Source organism: Dipteris shenzhenensis, chromosome 4 (genome assembly GCF_047967505.1).
Source record: "Dipteris shenzhenensis isolate YYH24624 ecotype China chromosome 4, Dip_SZ_1.0, whole genome shotgun sequence".
Taxonomy (NCBI): Eukaryota; Viridiplantae; Streptophyta; class Polypodiopsida; order Gleicheniales; family Dipteridaceae; genus Dipteris; species Dipteris shenzhenensis.
In genome coordinates, this window is record NC_141599.1 from 19,181,859 (window position 1) to 19,199,029 (window position 17,171).

Genomic DNA, 17,171 nt, shown 5'->3' on the forward strand with positions numbered 1-17,171 from the left:
ACATATTAAGTGATAAAAGGCACAACAACAGATTAAAAATGCAAACATATTTTGTTCTTAGAATACGAAGTGTTGTGCTAGTTGAGAATAATTGTTCTTATTCGAGCATGAAAGGTTCTGATCTTTAATTCTGCAATGTTACCCTAACGAATCTCCCAAGAGTGAGCATGATGCCTCTAGAGATATTATTATATCCTAACATGGGCTGTTCAAATGGCAAGCAGATGAAGTGTCAAAGCAAGAGATTCATGTACACGCATATGCAAATGTATGTATGCACACGATGATGACTGTTATGCGATAAATAAGCTAAAAACTGTTACTGTAGGCGTACTTAAGCATCTTCAAGGGAAAGCCTCTTCTAGCCTTGCATTGACATCGTAATCCTATATTTAAAATTGCATGTTGTACCAAGTCTGCAAAGTGAACAGAGATTAACAGTTTAACCACCGTGATGAGTTAGAAGGAACTCCAGGTATATATCGGCAATTTAATCATTGTGATGAGATAGTAGAAACTCAACGATGTATCGGCAATTTAACCATTGTGATGAGTTAGCGTTTTTGCTATTACAAATGCCCACGCACCTGCACAAGCTCTAGAATACTGAGCATCTTCACATGGTTGTCTTCTTATCGTCAATCAGCATAATATTTTATTCAGCAAAACATGTCTGAAAGAAGCGCAAGCATATATCAGATATTTAACCATGGTCATGAGTAAACACAACTGTTCTAGAGACGCTGAATATTCAGGTAGTCTCTTCTCAGCATGAATAGAGCCATTAACATACTTCTCATGGATATAGGATTATAACATAAGCCAGTCACACATCTAGCTGCATGGGTCTCTTCTGTAACTCAGAAATAAATCAGAGTTTTGCAACTACACTCCAAAAAGTTAATTGATTTATGTCTGAAGCGTAAATAGGAATTGCAATAGAACAGCTCCATTTTATCCCATATATCACACTTGCAAGTTGCCATCTTAGAGATCTGTGCTCTATATACAAATTATACACATAAGCAGTAGTCTTATGTACCTGCCCTTAGCCTCGTGCAACCCATTTCGACATATTGCCTTCCATTTCTTTCTAAAGAGATTAGAAACGACATGTTGTGGTGCTAATCCTATCATTGCATATGGACATGGAAATATGAAATTTGTGCAGGCGTTGTAAATAGAAGTCATCTGATAGATCACCATTTGTGCACTCTCAATCGTTCAGCACATACTGATTGAAAGGCACAATTGCATCATGAACACAGCACATCGCTTCCAACACACAAGCATAGGAGTCGAGTAGTTGTCTGTACAAAGTTCCTGTCCACGTTTGAATAGACTGGCTGCTCCTGCTTCTACCACAACTGTTGTATTATAGATCATGTGCAATCACTTATTGAAGAGAGAACGTAGCCTCACTGTTGAATGTAAGATCGTTGCCACCATCTGTTAAAATGCATCCATTGTGTGCTCTTGCTAAGGGGTATATCCTCTGTTTTGGTCAATACAGGTGCTGCAAGCTCATTTGCATCAACCCATTCAAAATCCATCTCTTCCTCTTCCTCATGATTTTCGTGCTCAAAAGGAACTACAGAAGCTGACAATTGTGCATGTGACAATCCTGGCGAGACTTTGGGTGCCAAAGGTTGCAGTTCATGTGCAGGTTGTAGCAGTGGCATCTGGCAACCTGGAGGCATCTGGGCAGGTTGTCGTGGTTGTGGCTGATGAAAGTGAGGTTCCTGTACCCAATAGACAAATTTGGAAACTGGTGGATACGGTTGTGAGGCACTCTGTCGACAAAATTCAAAATACCAGATCAGAATAGCCCCAACAACTTTACAGAGTATAATTTACAGAGTGTACTATTGACTAGTGCCTGAAGAAGGAAAAGAGCCTCACAACGTTTCAAAACATAGATTAAAAACAGCAATGTGAATAAAATGCATAAGAACGCCAATCATTATTGTTATCAAAAAGAACTTGAAGCATAGCTCATTGGTATCACAGAACAGAATCTGAAGTAAAACCGAAATCGTTATGACAGAGATGGCCAACAGAGAGGCACTAAAAGTTTCAACCCATGTATTTATCTCCAAGAAGCACACGTTTGTCACAACATTTACTTCTCCAGGTAAAGCAGGAAAGCATTGCAAAACACTACTGGCAAAAAAATTCCGGGGGCAGTAAGTGCCACCCATGATATTCACACCTTAGTATCCATGCCAATAGAAGAGAAATTTACCTAAAAGTAACAAACATATAGCACTTTGTAGTTAGTAATCTCTTCTTGAAAGCAATTTCACTTTGCAGACCCATGAGGTAGTTGAGATAGAAACATAGATGTATGTGAATCATACATAGGAAGCATTTTTCCTCCCATATGAACATGGGAAAGATGCCCTCCAGACCCCCTCCATGGGCTGTCTTCTTTATGCAACACACAGTTGAGGATCCTCTATCTGAGTTCCTCCCCTACCACTGATTTTCCTGTTTCCACCAACACAAACTGCCGACACCGACAAATGTTTAAGAAAAGCCAAAAAAGCACCCATTTTGAGGAAAGCCGTCTCCAATTCACTGCATTCATGGCTAAGTAAATGCCACCTCACAAAGTACAGAGGAAGGGAGCACTACTCCTCTCACTATCCACATCCCCTCTTCTGCTCCTTAGCTGCTCAACGACTGCACCTACTTGCTCCTAAATCTCTACTCTTGTACGCCAGCAGGGTCAGTTGTCTAGGACCAGCGTTCCTTTCCTGTTAGAGGCAATCATTACAGCCTTCCACTTCTTTCGGGATCATGGATGGCGCATGGGGGTTACTTCAGCTAGAAACTCTGTCACAGCATCTCCATGCAGCAGACATAACATTGGCCCCTCCAGAGGTTTGTGTTATCGGTCAGCAAAGGAGCTGCTGGGTAAATTAATCCAAATCCAAGCAGTCTTATGCAGAATCCTCACGCATAAGAATCCTCACGGAGACTTTTAATTATGGGGGGCCACCTACTTTGGGAGATGTGGAATCCTTACTGAGACTTTAATTATGGGAGGGCCACCTACTTTGGGAGGTGCAGAGTGATCTAGAAGTGTGGTTTTCGCGTGGGGCCTCCCATGCCAAAGCCAGTGTCATTTTCACTATACAACCCACATAGGCCATCGCCTTCAGTTACCCTACTCCTTCGTGGCCTTCTCGCGAGACACACACTAGATCAGCAAGTCCCAGTCAATCTCCTCTCCAGATTTTGGCCAACAAAAGTTTAGTCACCAATCTCCTAGAGCTTTTGTCTAGTAGCACATGGAAGACTCTGCATTGACCCCTAGCTAAGTACATGGGAGAGATAGCATGCCTTGATATCTTATATGAGTCTTTTCAGCACTGTCTCTAGAGATTCAAGCAGTTCAATGCATCTGAATCTTGCATCACATTTTCAAGACACCTCAAGTGATCGCTTTGGGCATGACCACACCGCTCACCCAGGGCGACCAGGCTTTCCAATTTGAGGCCGATAGTGGCTCCCTAGCCTATGTAGTCAAGGAGGGCCGGTAAAACAGCATAGGTCACTTGCGCCAAAGCCCACACTGAAACACGACCTAAAGGTTTGTCTCTTCTAACCTAGGGATTCTAGGACCGTCTCTGTGTCCAAGTACATCTGCAAAAACACCATACATCAGTAAGACTGTCTCCCATACCACACAGCTCCATCGAAACCTACTCCAACTTAGCTGGGCATTCTTGAGAGGCCCTACTCCAAGAATGACCCACATGAGATTGGAAATCATAAGTTGAGTGTTCTCTTTTGGGGAGGGGGAGCAATTTTGTGGGGGAGGGGGGGTTGTCAGTCCTCCCATTGCCATCTCAATTTTCCCCTCCCTATGGACATTACACATATGACACAGCCCCATCGAAACCTACTCCAACTTACTGGGCATTCTTGAGAGGCCCTACTCCAAGAATGACCCCAATGAGATTGGAAATCATAAATTGAGTGTTCTTCTTCTTCTTTGGGGGAGAGGGGGGGCGATCAGTCCTCCCATTGGCATCTTATTTTTCCCTCTCTATGGGCATTACACACCAAAGGACAGGTCATGGAAGGATAGGCCATGAAGATCATGCCCCAATGTTTTGAGGACCTGTCAGGATTTATAGCAATCTCAAACTAAGATTCTTATCAACTCTTCAAACAAGCAATATTCCAGATTGAAACTTCACACAAAGCCTAGTCTTTAGCTCAAGAAAATTCAGCCAAAACAATTTTGCAAAAGCTGTAGATTTGGAGAACCAATCCTCACTCTCTCATACTCATACTAGCATTATTTGTCTCAGATTCAACAGTAAAATCAACTGCTCATACTCCATCTCATTCAGTTCATTCTGCTCGCTGTTAGAACACTCAGACACAGTGATTTTAGAGGTTCAACACTCAGCAAACAAGTTCAGATAGTAGCTCACACACTCAACATGAGCTCATAACTTAGAAACAGTAGGAGTAGTAGCCTCAAAAACAGTAAGAGCAGTAGATACTATACGATATTCACAGCTTCTATTCACACTTGCAATAGCTTTACAATTAGCTGAGCTTCAGCTCAAGAGCTCTCTTCGATATGCACACCACCGAATGAAGTGAGAAGGAACTGGAAAGTGAGAGAAGAGAATGGCCGTGGAGAAGGTGACGACTGCTACTTTCCAACATGTTAATATTAATTCACCCCTGAGCCCTAAGGTAATTTCTCCAAGGCCCACTATGGTCACTTTTTCCTATCTCAAGAAATTCCATATTTACAAGCCTCCTAGCTTCACTTTACAACTATACACTCACGTTTTAATAATGGGCTTATCCTCCTGCCTTATCAACTCTACCTTGTCTTCCCTCTTCAATACCGACTAAGTAAGAGATGCTAACCTTAAGCCTTATAATGGCAGGACTAGGGATGGTGAGGGTCCCCCACTGGTGAAGCTGGTTCATTACAGTGTACTGTTGGGTCTTTTGGAAAGAGTTCATGTTCATTTTCTGCTGCATACAGGTGCATTTTCTGTTGTGTGTTTTGGAAAGAGTTCATGGTCATTTTCTGCTGCATACAGGTGCCACAGCAAGCTCTTGACCTCTGACATGGTATCAGAGCCTCGTTTTTTACTTTTGTGATACACTCCAACCCTGAAGAAAGAATCCCCTGGCGAGAAAGAGGCAACTTGTTTTTCAGCAACATACCTTTGTTACAATTTCTGACAGTGTTCACTCCCGCTCCTGGAAGCCAAATGGGCTAATTTGACTCTAGTTAAGGTGTTGAAAGGGAAAGAAAATGTGGTAGCTGAGTACCTATGGTGAACAAGTTAAGTTCTAGACTCCATGTCATAAAGATTCCTATAAGTCCTTAATGAGAATGATATCCTCTAGTTGGATGTTTGGAAGGTAGTAGTTAAAGGAGCTTGGGAGTGAAACGGCTCAAGTTTATGTGACATCCATATTCACTTGATGTTAGAGTAAGTAGTATAGCACCTAAGGTTAGTGACCGTGGTCGGGTTTTTCGAATAGTATTACCAAAAGTTCGTGTGCCAAAACTTGGTGCAAATAGGGGACTCCACTGAAAAAATATACCCTTTCAATATGGTTATTTACCAATAGACCTGTAGAGTATGTGTCCCCAATGATTAGGTATCAAGGCATCATGATTGTCCACGCATGGAACATCCTAATATCTTACAGACTTGTACTCTTTTGAAGAGGCAAATCTGCTAGCCGAGTATGGGTAATGGCATTCAAGATGATGTTTTTTGTTTGTTTTACTGCCCAATACATAAAGCAAAGTGCCTTAAGATAGGCGCCTTACTACATGCCCTTTAAAATGTCATCTAACCAAAGAAAAAGTCATCTAATATCGTTCTCCAAGACTCAAGGGGGCACAACTCTATGATCAAGACTTGTCTTTAAAACGTTTAATGCATAGTTAATACTGAGAGCATATGTGAACAAGCGATAGGATAATTGGGAAGGGAACTTCCACACTTAGGGTTGCCCAAACATTCAAGAAATGAACTTCATCCAAGGGCTTTAGTAGCTGTAGCACGAGTAGAAAAAGTTACAGGCTGCAAAAGACTTTCATGATGACATCAATCGAATGATTGGGCATTCCAAAGAAAGTACAATAGACGTAAAGTTATGGAGATGCTCATAGAAGAATGTTAAGGTATCTGAGTCTTTATAGATTCATTATCCTCCAGGCCCCATGATGTAAGGAAAGATGTACTGGAGTTAAATGCTCCAATCTCTGCTAACCCTTCACTATAGTTTATTTGCTCACCTTAAGTCCCTCAAATGAGGAGAAGCCATGAGCATGTAGGGTAGGTAAAGATGAGATGCATAAGCATCTATATGCAAGCATCCATAATCTTGATGAAATGGGCTGCATGTTCAGGACGGCATATGGCTGTCCAGCTCATCTCCATGCGATGCAAAGGTAGCACACAGCCATCCGACATGAAGGCTTGGCATCTTGCCCACACAGTACCCCAAGATGCTTACATGGCCCACGGGACACGTGGCATCTGTATGGATAGTACATTGCTGATGTGACAGCTGTACGGACTGCTGCTGGCATGGCAAGCAGCCAGTATAGAGTTGATGTGCCAACACACATGGCAGCAGAACCTGATGTGGCATGTCGGCTGGCTGATGTGGAACTTGGCTGCCAGACAGCTGGCTGGTTGGCTACAGAGTCAGCTGGCTGGTCAATTGGGCTACTTGTGCCCTGCCCATCTAGTGGTCTATATAAGTGGGAGTTCCACTCCAACTCTCGTTCATCTCATTCTCTTCCATCTCCATCCCTTGAAGAGAGCAAGAGTGTCCAAGGCATAGTGCATCCTTGCAGTCTCAGGACTTATGCAAGGATGGCTACTGGCATCCAATAGAGGAAACCGTGGTTCCAGGAATTGTACTTGTGGCAGAGATTCATTTTCAGCCTGACTGGGCTGTGTTTATACGAATCTACTTTCTCTTTCTCTTGCATGAATTATTATTGATGAAAGATTGCTTCCACATTGAGCAACATGCATGTCACAAGATGGACGTGCCTAGAGTAACTATAAAAAGGCCTGGTTAAGTCCAAAGGGAGATACACTCCACAACGGTATTCTGTTTAAGGATGTAAAAGAGCTTTTACATGGGAGGGACAAATACATACCTGTAATAGTGATGGTGACCTCTCTTAAGCCTGATTGGATGAGAGACTTAGATGGTTTTACTCTTACCATGGGGTGACTTCAAAGATAAACCTAAAGGTGCCAAAATAGTACCTTAGTTTTGAGGAAACCCAAGGTCAAACACATTTAGTAATGCGGTACTCTGGCCCACTAAACATGTCCTAAGTGGTGGTCCACCTTAGAAGTAGAGCCTCCCAAAAGGTGTGAGAAGGAGAACAGCATTACCGCTTGGTGGTGGATGCATTGATTAGGTTGTTCTTTGGCGTTCTCTGGAAGAGAGCTACTGGATTAGCATAGCATCAAGGGTAGTGGTGCGACAACTCAGCAAAGAAGTCCCATGAAGTCATCATTGGTGCTTTGTACTCCATTCCTTGTATTTTCAAGTCAATTGATAGTGTAAATCAAGAATGCTTCTCATCTAATTGTACCATTGTAGATCATTAGTGGCAAGCAAGATGAGTTAAGATACTTTTTTATGGGAGTTGAAATAGTTTACCATTTCTTAATGTAAGTGCTGCTAACCGTTATAACCTATGGAAGATAACATGGCCGAAACTAAGAAATTTCAAGATGGATTCAGAAGACGAGAAAACAAATCACCCTAGGTCAGGTTAGACTTGGACAACAGATTTAAAACCAATTAAGTCTTTGTTGGATGGGATCGGATGACATTCATAGGGCATAATAAGGCATCAACCAAAAAGTGTTCGAACATATAACTGCTGACTCTAGTTACATGCCTACGATGCTATGACTTCAAGAAGGAAAAGTTCTGTTTATAGAAAGACTGTTACATAAAATTCAAGAAGGTACGGGTTTGTTCACTGATGTACCTAGTTCTCAATTACATTAAAATAAGAACACATTTTAAATTCATAAAAAAAGTGGTGCATATCTGACGGGAAGTAACCAAAGCAAATCTGGTTCTCCCTTTTCCTATAAAGTTCATTCCGTAGTTCAAAAGAGTTAGGCATATAGCAAATATGCTCAGGAATTATTAATTATTACACCACCAAGAACCCATAGACTCAGTCAAATGCACTTCCTCCTGTAGACTATTTTGGGACACCATCATAAGTTTAGAGCTCTTCACAACACATATAAATCCACATTTTGATGTAAATGGCAACTTATAACGAGTGCATAAAAGAAAGCTACTAAGATAATCAAAGCCTGTCAGGTAAATTTGCGACTTGATTCATCATGCCCTTTGTTGGCAAAACATTATGAGCTATCTTTCCATCAAATGCTTTCTCTGTGACAATACTCAAATATATCACAGCATCAGCCAGTTTCATAACTCCCACAGGTGAATGCAGTTCAATTCATAGACTCGGCTCTTTTCCTGTGCTCTGATGTCATTTGCAGGGGTTCAGAGGCAAGCTAGCAGTGTGTGAACTTTGCAAAGCACAATACCAAATTCCCAAGTCCTTAATATTTCTGAAGCAGTTTAAGGAGATGACATCCGGCAGGAGTGCACACCAATGTCATTCATCGCGTTTTGCCTATTTCATCCATGATGCATACAGTAGTTAGCACATCGACTTGGCATTGACCTCTATGAATTTTCACATTGGCACGTGTATAGAAGAAGATATTAGCACAAATGATATACATACAGGAACATTTTAACCAAAATAATCTCGCAAACATTTCATCCAGTGATCTCTCTCTCTCTCTCTCTCTCTCTCTCTCTCTCTCTCTCTCTCTCTCTCTGTGCGCGCATGTGTCCAAACCACTCAACCACTTTTGCACCCCCACGCCCCCAAAAAAAAAAATCAACCACTTACATAACTCCAAGACCAAAAAATATCATGTTTTTCTTTATTTTGAAAGCTTCACACCCAAACCTCAATTATTTCAAAAACAACAAGGTGCCAAAAACCTACTATATTCCATGTTAGGGGTTAATATAAAGTAACTAAAAGAAAAGATCAAAGCAATGCTCCCTTGACTACTGAAAGGGGAACAAAAGGGAATGAAACAGGAGGAGAAGAGAGAAGAGAAGAAAGAAAGAAAGAGTTCAAAAGACCAAAGGGTCAATGAGACTGAAAGAACCTCATACGGCGAGCTGAAGAGGTGGAGCCTCTAAATACGCATCAACACCCATGACGAATACAAAAAGAGCCATAGTCATAACGATAGGGATACATAAAGAGAAATCCATGGACTCGCGGAGAAGATGGGGGCTGGCAACACTGTGATGGTCATCTGGAAATGGCAGAAAGGTACTAGAGGAGTGAAATGGGAGGAGGAGAAGGAAGAAAAGAGAAGAAAGAAGAAAAGAGAAGAAAGAAAGAAAAAATCATACCAGAGCAAACCATTAAATTTAAAGAGGCATGCCTCTTACAGGCACATAAGATACAAGACTTCAAAGACTATTAACTTTTAGAGACGTAACAGGCATTAGTTATGTTTTTATTTTTTAATCTTGCAAGGAGGGGGAGGGGGATAGGAGAGAGTAGACTTAAACCTATCACATATTCACAAGACATGTATATGTATTCATAGGATACATAACCATCACTCGTCAACCTACATTATAGAAGTTTAAATTGCCTTGAGCCATTAGAAGTAAAGCTGCAGAAATTTATCACTTAGTACATATTATAATTCTAAATACAATAAAGAGCTTATATGTCGACATATGATATGACTCATAAGTCATCACATGAATTGGGAACTGGAGCTGAGCTCCCCCGACACTGCCTCGACACTTGTGGAGCAGAGCCCCATCCTCCTTGGCCCGCATCTTGTCTTCCTCTAAAGATGGATAAGCATCAAGAATGAGATCACAGCCTTGAGCAATGGAGAGGCCTTGCAATCATGGAGACGCCATGGCGAGAGAAGGTGAATCTTGGGAGACTAAGAGCATAGATAAATAACCTGACATAGATGCCAAAGCTATCTTTCTTTACTAATTCCATCCACATTGCAACACAACACTCCTCTTACAAAATTAAGCACATAGGAAAGCTGCCCGAAGGGTCCACGGTCAGCATCATCAAATCTTCATCATCGAAACGACCTCCTAATCCACTGCTGCGTACCTAGCACTTAAAATGAATCAAGATAAAATTCATTTGCTGCATTTATCGATTCGACATGTGTTCTAGCTGTAGACTAGCATGCCATAGAGGAGATCCAACTCCACCAAGCCAAGTTAGTCATTTTCACATCACCCAATTAGTTCCCACTAGCGTCAATCCCATCGGATCCATCATCGGTATTCATTTTACACGTATGACACCGGTTCAATTCTCTTGGCATTCAGCAGTTCATCACTTAGTGTGACACTTGGTAGAGTTCTCCTTCTTTGATCTAGGAGTATTGCATTCTTCTTGCACACACATATGCCACCCATATACAGTCACATTTGTTGAATATTTTTGGCATTGGTTCTTGCACGGATACACAATCCAAGACTAAACAAGGACACCCAGACCAAGAACAAACCAGGAAAGATTATTGACGTTTGGTGCGATGAAAGAAATGACAATTTCTAGCCCGCAATGAACAAGAACTCGAGTGTCTTGTACAGCAGTATTCCAATGAATTTTGGATAAAGCTTCTAGAAAGGAGGTCACCATGTCCTATCAAGGACCTTAGTCTTGGAAAGCTTGCACAGATACACTCTATGACATCCCTAAGCAACCCATAGCCAACTTAGAGAACATCCCTCATCCTACCACCTCCACGCTCTTCACCAAGGCACACTTAAAAAGGGTCGTTATAGAATCTTCAAAATGGCAAAGCCAACGATTAGGAGGCCCTCCAACGAGGACTCCTAACCCATGGGTGGGATATACGTGCTCTAGTCCTAGCCAAATTACTTAATAAGTCTTCTACAAATGATCTGGCTCCTCTGGAACTAATTTGGCCAACTGCCTCCAAAAGAAGAGCTTCCCCCCCCCCCCCCCCCTTTTAAAGCCCTAGGCTCCAAAAAGCAGTGTTTTTAAAATTGCACCACTCTTTTGGCCCCTAAAAGCCATTTTTTAACTGCACCACTCTTTTGGACCCCCTCTTGCACACTTTGGTCCTAGAATTTAATTGCCTAGTAGTGTGTGATCAAGCGAAATGTTTTTGGGGTCATGTAAAGTCAAGTCATGAAGGGTTTTTTTTATATTTTCCTAAGTCAATGTGCACTTGCATGTTACAGGAATTTGATATGTTATGGTGTCCATGTCAAAGGGCTTTTCATGTGTGTGTACGGGGTTGCATGCAAGCTTTAATGTGCATGCTAATGTGTGTGGGAATTGTGTGACTAAAGGTCCAAAATGTGCATTTAATGTGATTTGGGGGAAATGTCTTGAGAGTAGTAAAATGTCACTGATGAGGTGGCAAATTAGGCTGAGGTGGCTGGACTGATTGGGAAGGCATCCTGCACATGCAAGGTGGCTACGTGATGGATGAAGGGGAGCCTCTAGGCTGTGAGCTGGATCTACGTATGGCGGCTGGGAGCAAATTCGGTTTTACGCTGGAAGAATCTACGTAGGTAGGGGCTGTGAGAAATAAAGGTGGAACGATCAGAGAGGTGGGAGAGGCTCGCAGTTGTTGATGGGAGGTCGTGCATGAGCAGGAAGCTGAAACCTGTGCATGAAGACATCGTGTGTGTTGACAAAGAGAGCTTTGTGAGCTAGGGAAGTTATGGTGGTGACTGTGTATGTGACAGGTCTGGGATTTCGACTGGAGGAGCTTGGAGTAGATGGGCTCCAGGTGCTTCATGTTGATGAACTTTATGGCACAATTGGCTCTGGCTGGAGTCTTGTAGCAAACTCTATGGTAGTTGCTTGAGGTGCTTCTGCTGGCTAGAGGTTCAGAGCGACGCAGAGGCCTGTGAGTGACAAAGAGTATGCACCATGCGCTTCTTGGTTTCATGGGGAAGGCGTCGCTACTACATAGGCTGAAGGACCTTGAAGAAGCGTGAGCTCCATGAGCTCTATGAGCATGAGAGAAGTCGTGAAGGTGGAGACGAGCGACGAGCTGCAGCAGACTAGCGTGGAGAGCACTAGCTATTGCTCTTATTGGGAGCTGCTGGATTTGAGGAGGATGACTATGCGGGCAGTTTGCTTTGGAAGGAGCTATATGGCTGTGGCATCATTTCTGCTGGCTGGAGGTCCTTGGACGGAGGTTGTGTGTGAGTAAGAGGGTGCTGCAATGTGCGCACGGGTTGGCTAGTTGTGGTGTGAGCACTCAGTTGCTTCAAAGCTCGAAATAGTGAGGCCTTTGGCCACAGGCGGGTGCCGGGTGTTGCTGCAGAGACCTCAACTGATAGAATCTCTAGAGATGGCGGGCTGCATCATTGCTAGTGCTCGATGATGATCTTGGGAATGATATGATAGGGTTGATATCTTGAAGAGTCACGAAGATAGCCTTCATGTGGGCTGTGGGTTCATAGTATTCTAAGGCTGACTGTTTTCTGAGTTTTGGGGGAAAGTTCAGTTCTAAGTTCAGTCTGTTTCGGGCTGTGTAGTCTTTTGTCTCTCTTTGAGTCTGTGTGATCCATGTTCAGTCAGTTTTTTTTGTGGGGGTTTGTCTCGGTGCCTATTACAAAGACACATACTCTGGAATCTGGTTCATAAGCTCATCATCTACGAGCCCACATTGCAGCTGATCCCTATGAAGTCTCAGCTATCTGACGTGGTGAAGTACATAATTCCTGGTTGTCTTTCCTTTTTTTTCTTATCACCAGTACTATGGGTTCTCCTCATTGCACGGCTCCGAGCCTTGGACATTGTAAAAAATATTATATGGGAAACCATGACAGAGTTGCACGCAAAGTGCACACCACACAAGGGTTATCAAAGGAGGTGAGCAACACCATTGCGGTAGGGTAGGGATGCCCTCTTTTCCACACCCTCAATGGCCTCTACATTGATGAGCTGGCTTTTTGTGTGGATACCCTAGGAGGCTGAGGATCGACTCTAGCAAGTCTTTCATACCCATCCTAGTATATGCAGACAATGTGGCGCTGATCTCAGACACAACAAAGATGTTACAAGCCCATTTGGCAACACTGCAGGCTTTTTATGAGAGCCGAGACATGGACATCAACCTCAGTAAAACCAAGGTTATGATCTTTGACACCAATGAAGCTCTAACATGAGACTTTCACACTTGCAGAGGAGCCGATTGATCCTATGTATACTTGGGGGGCACTTTCACATGTCACAAGTTTACCATGAAACTAGTAGTGCAAGCACGCTTGACTAGAGCGCAAGCATCATTATCATGACTAGAGCGCAAGCATCATTATCAAGACTAGAGAGACAATGTTTTGGGCTCACTTCCAAAATCACATCTATTCAATTCTCTTGTTCGACTAGCAGTCTTATATACAACAGCATTTTGGACAATAGACATCAAAGAGGACGAGTGGACTGAGTTTGCGAGACTTATAGGTCATGATTCTATCCCGTATGATTTGAGGGAAGAGATGTACTCCACACGACAGAGTTTGCGAGACTTATAGGTCATGATTCTATCTCGTATGATTTAAGGGAAGAGATGTACTCCACACGACATCATTTTGGCAAAGTTTGTTGTGAGACCTCTCCACCCAGATGCCTCCTTCCAGATCATCACATATTTGGAATGGGTTACGCGTTTTGACTGGACACATGCAGGCCATCAAAGACTACCATAGAGGAACCTGGAATTGTCTATGCAGCTTGCAACAGAGCGAGATGAGCAGTGGTGATATGCATAAGTCTCCATATAGTTGCGATGCAAGACATGTCTATCGACCATTTACCGCCATATCAATACTCAAAAGATGCCCCTTTCCTACGTCTAACATAGTAGGTGACTCATCAAATCATCCGAGATAACTAATGGCAGGTATACATCCATAAGACATGGATATCTCCCACACAGCCCCATGGGACCAAGAGGGCCTTCTACAAGAGCATTTTTTCCTAATGAGCAAGGACAGCTTTATTCAGGCACCAAGTCTACAGATCCATCTCTCCCATGCAATACGGATCACCTTAGGCTAGCTCAGAACCTCATCTCATAGACTCTAGATCTATTAAGTAGGTCACAAGATTGCAACCACACAACACCATAGAGAATTGAGGCTCTACATCCTTTATGATACACACCAAGTGAAGACCAAGGAGCATGTCTGGATGATACGATGCCCACACATTATGAGTTCCGAGGTAATACCATTACCTTTCTCCCATGGATACACAGATATGAGTAGAGCGACAAGTCATTGAGTACTCAGACCAAAAAAAGGCACTCTTTATATAGGAGGTCACCCAACTTAGGTCTAGACTCATGAGACCCGCCACGGAGCAAACCAATAGTATTCTTCTTCAAGAGAAGAAACGGATAAGAGATGTCAAGATGGAGACCTTGTTTTCAAGCACACCAGGTCAACATGAGACTGGACACAACCCCAACAAGCACCCACCCCATCCGAGGTGCCATCATTGCAACATCCCGGCTACCTCTATCTTCCAATCGTACAAACATACAAGCAGATGGTTTGAGATCATCTAGATGCATATGGAGAGATTACCTCCCTTTCGATATAGCCTTGACGCCAATTTTGTTCCGCTCACCTGCCAAAAGGCTAACCACATTATCCAAGAGAATCTCTTACACGCGCACACATTTAGGACCCAGCTAGCCCCTAGCGAGCTTCCTGTGAAGCTCAGCTTCTATAGGGATCACTGCTTACGGATATCAAAGGAGTTCTTAATCAACCTGCCAGACCCTTCGGTCTTTTGAAGGCTGCCCCTCTAAATTTTCACGCACATGTAGATATGCAAGCCCCACATGTTGCTCCTCCTTGCAGCCTTAACCAGCTCTTTAACTTGCAACATCATATTCCATTTACTATTTAGAAGAAAAGAATCATTCTTACCATGTAGAGACACCAACACCGAAAGAGAGGTACTAGATCTCACTATCAGATTTTGTCCTCCCCTATGTACTTATCATGCCCTAAATCAAAGAGAGGTACTGGATCTCATTATCCGATTTTGTCCTCTGTCCTCCCCTATGCACTCATCATGTCTTAAATCCAAGATCGATTGTGCCATTTTGACTATCTTTATTTGAAATCAATTAGATTTGAAAAGGTTTCCCATATGCATGTTCATCGTGTTCATGACTTGAGAAATGCTAGCTTTCACCCATTTCTCATATAATGCTCACTATCTTTATTTCAAATTGATTAGATTTAAAAAGGTTTCCCATATGCATGTTCATCTTGTCTATGAATTGAGAAATGCTAAAGATATTATGAAACAAATCTCACATTGAAACGTATACCCACCAAACCAAGATGGGAAGCTGCATGGGGCGATTGTGAAGCCATGTATTGCAAAAGTTCAAAAAACTTTAACTCAGCGTAGACTAAAAACTTCTTCCAGAAAACCCCCGACATCTCCAATGTCCGCTGCCTTAGAACTAGCAATTTTGTATCAATATCTACTACATGCCTCGATACAAATGGCTTTAAAAATGTGGCATAAACGTGTGTAGTCCCCTGAAAACAAAATCCAAATCAAAACATGAGGGTGTTGAATCGTCCAATGAAGCAAACATTTCAAAACAGATGTATAAATGGTAACTCGGCTGCACCAAACAAATACAGGCATTGTAACATAAGAGCATAAAACACTATTTCGGGAAAGCGGGGTGTAGGTGTTTGTGGGTGGGTGTGTGTGGGGGGGCATGAAACACATGTTAATTAATCCTGAAGAGCACATTTAGTACAAGACTTCATAACCTTTCTTCTTACATGGTGTGCATACTACCAGCCAAAGAATTAGAACTATGTGTTGGCTACCCAAAGATTGCTTTAAATATTATCCTCCTAGTTACCGTTCAATTTCGAAAGAAGTTCCCTTGGTGCAGCCGTTCTCTTTGAGCTTAATCACAGTATGTAAGGTAGACGTCTGCTATACCCTCCTTAACTAGTTCTTTTTTGTAATTCATAAAGTAAAGTGGAAAATGTACTTCCAGTACTCCAGTAACCTAAAAAATTCAGCAGGTCAAGAGTCCGCAAAAAGTGTATTGATATACTACAAATACCATTTTTTAATCACCCAATGGTCGATATATTTTGACATAACCTAAGCTCAGCCAGGGCAGCTTGTCTTTTAAGAAACACAAGGCTACCACATGATTTAGGGTTGTGAAAAAACTACAAAGGTTTAATCTCTTGCCTCGTGCGTTCTTCTCACATACTCATGCGTATGCTGTGCCTCTCAATTATAAGAGCATTATAAATGAAAGCCAACTGTTTTCTCCCCTTCTTTCCATCTACTCGAAAACATGCCCCAACATAATATCATAGCTCAAAGAAAGCATCTTCGTGCTGTAGCTGTGAAGAAAACAGAATTCAACAGCTCGTTTTGATCCTTGTAGTGGAGCAGCCAGCAATGAGAGGTCACCTGCATCAACTACAAGCAATTCTAGAGTTTCTAGCCCTTCTTTACAAAAATCACTATTTTTTGTGTAATGAAGGGGGAAATATGCTAAGTTCGTGGGGTGAGCATTAGGGAACATGTCACTAGAGAGGGCCAAATAGGAGCATATGGGGAGCACTTTCTATTGTAAGCTAGGAATTGATTTCACTCCTGATCCACTAATCTTACCTTTTCCCTCTTTTAAATCTGCTCTTCCTTAAATTTTGCAGATTTCACTCCAAATTCTGCATTTCATCATGATTTTCTGTTTTTGCACAAAGCTGAGGCGACTAAAGCAACGAGGAACAAGATGGAAGATGCCTATTTGCACACGTGGTCTAGAAACTGCCTACACTGTAGGAGGGTGATGTGCCACCTGACCAAATCCTGCCCCCATTGTGCGACTGTCCTTATGGAAGTATTTCCCCCCAAGGGCACTCTCAAAGTTCAAACCCTAGCAATGGATCCCACAGTCGCGGTTTGGACTAGAGTGTAGGGAAAGAGAATAGGCTGGTACACATCAAAGAAGCTAAAGGCTGAAACAGTT

General features: G+C 42.5%; 1 protein-coding gene across 5 annotated transcripts in view; it reads right to left on the reverse strand.

Moving 5' to 3' along the window:
• Window positions 1-613: 613 nt before the first annotated feature.
• Window positions 614-17,171, reverse strand: part of LOC147902558 (HVA22-like protein i) — a 41,183-nt gene continuing 24,625 nt past the window's right edge. Inside the window, exons 6-7 of one of the 5 annotated variants that reach the window (XM_087373739.1) lie at window positions 15,469-15,699; window positions 614-1,793 (exon numbers count right to left, since the gene is read on the reverse strand). In XM_087373739.1, the coding sequence (XP_087229865.1) occupies window positions 1,419-1,793; window positions 15,469-15,699 (606 nt within the window). In that variant the 3' untranslated portion in view covers window positions 614-1,418. Of the gene's footprint in view, window positions 1,794-8,139; window positions 8,702-15,468; window positions 15,700-17,171 lie in introns of those variants that run through there. The other 4 variants (XM_087373738.1, XM_087373740.1, XM_087373741.1 and 1 more) reach the window with 4 other exon arrangements.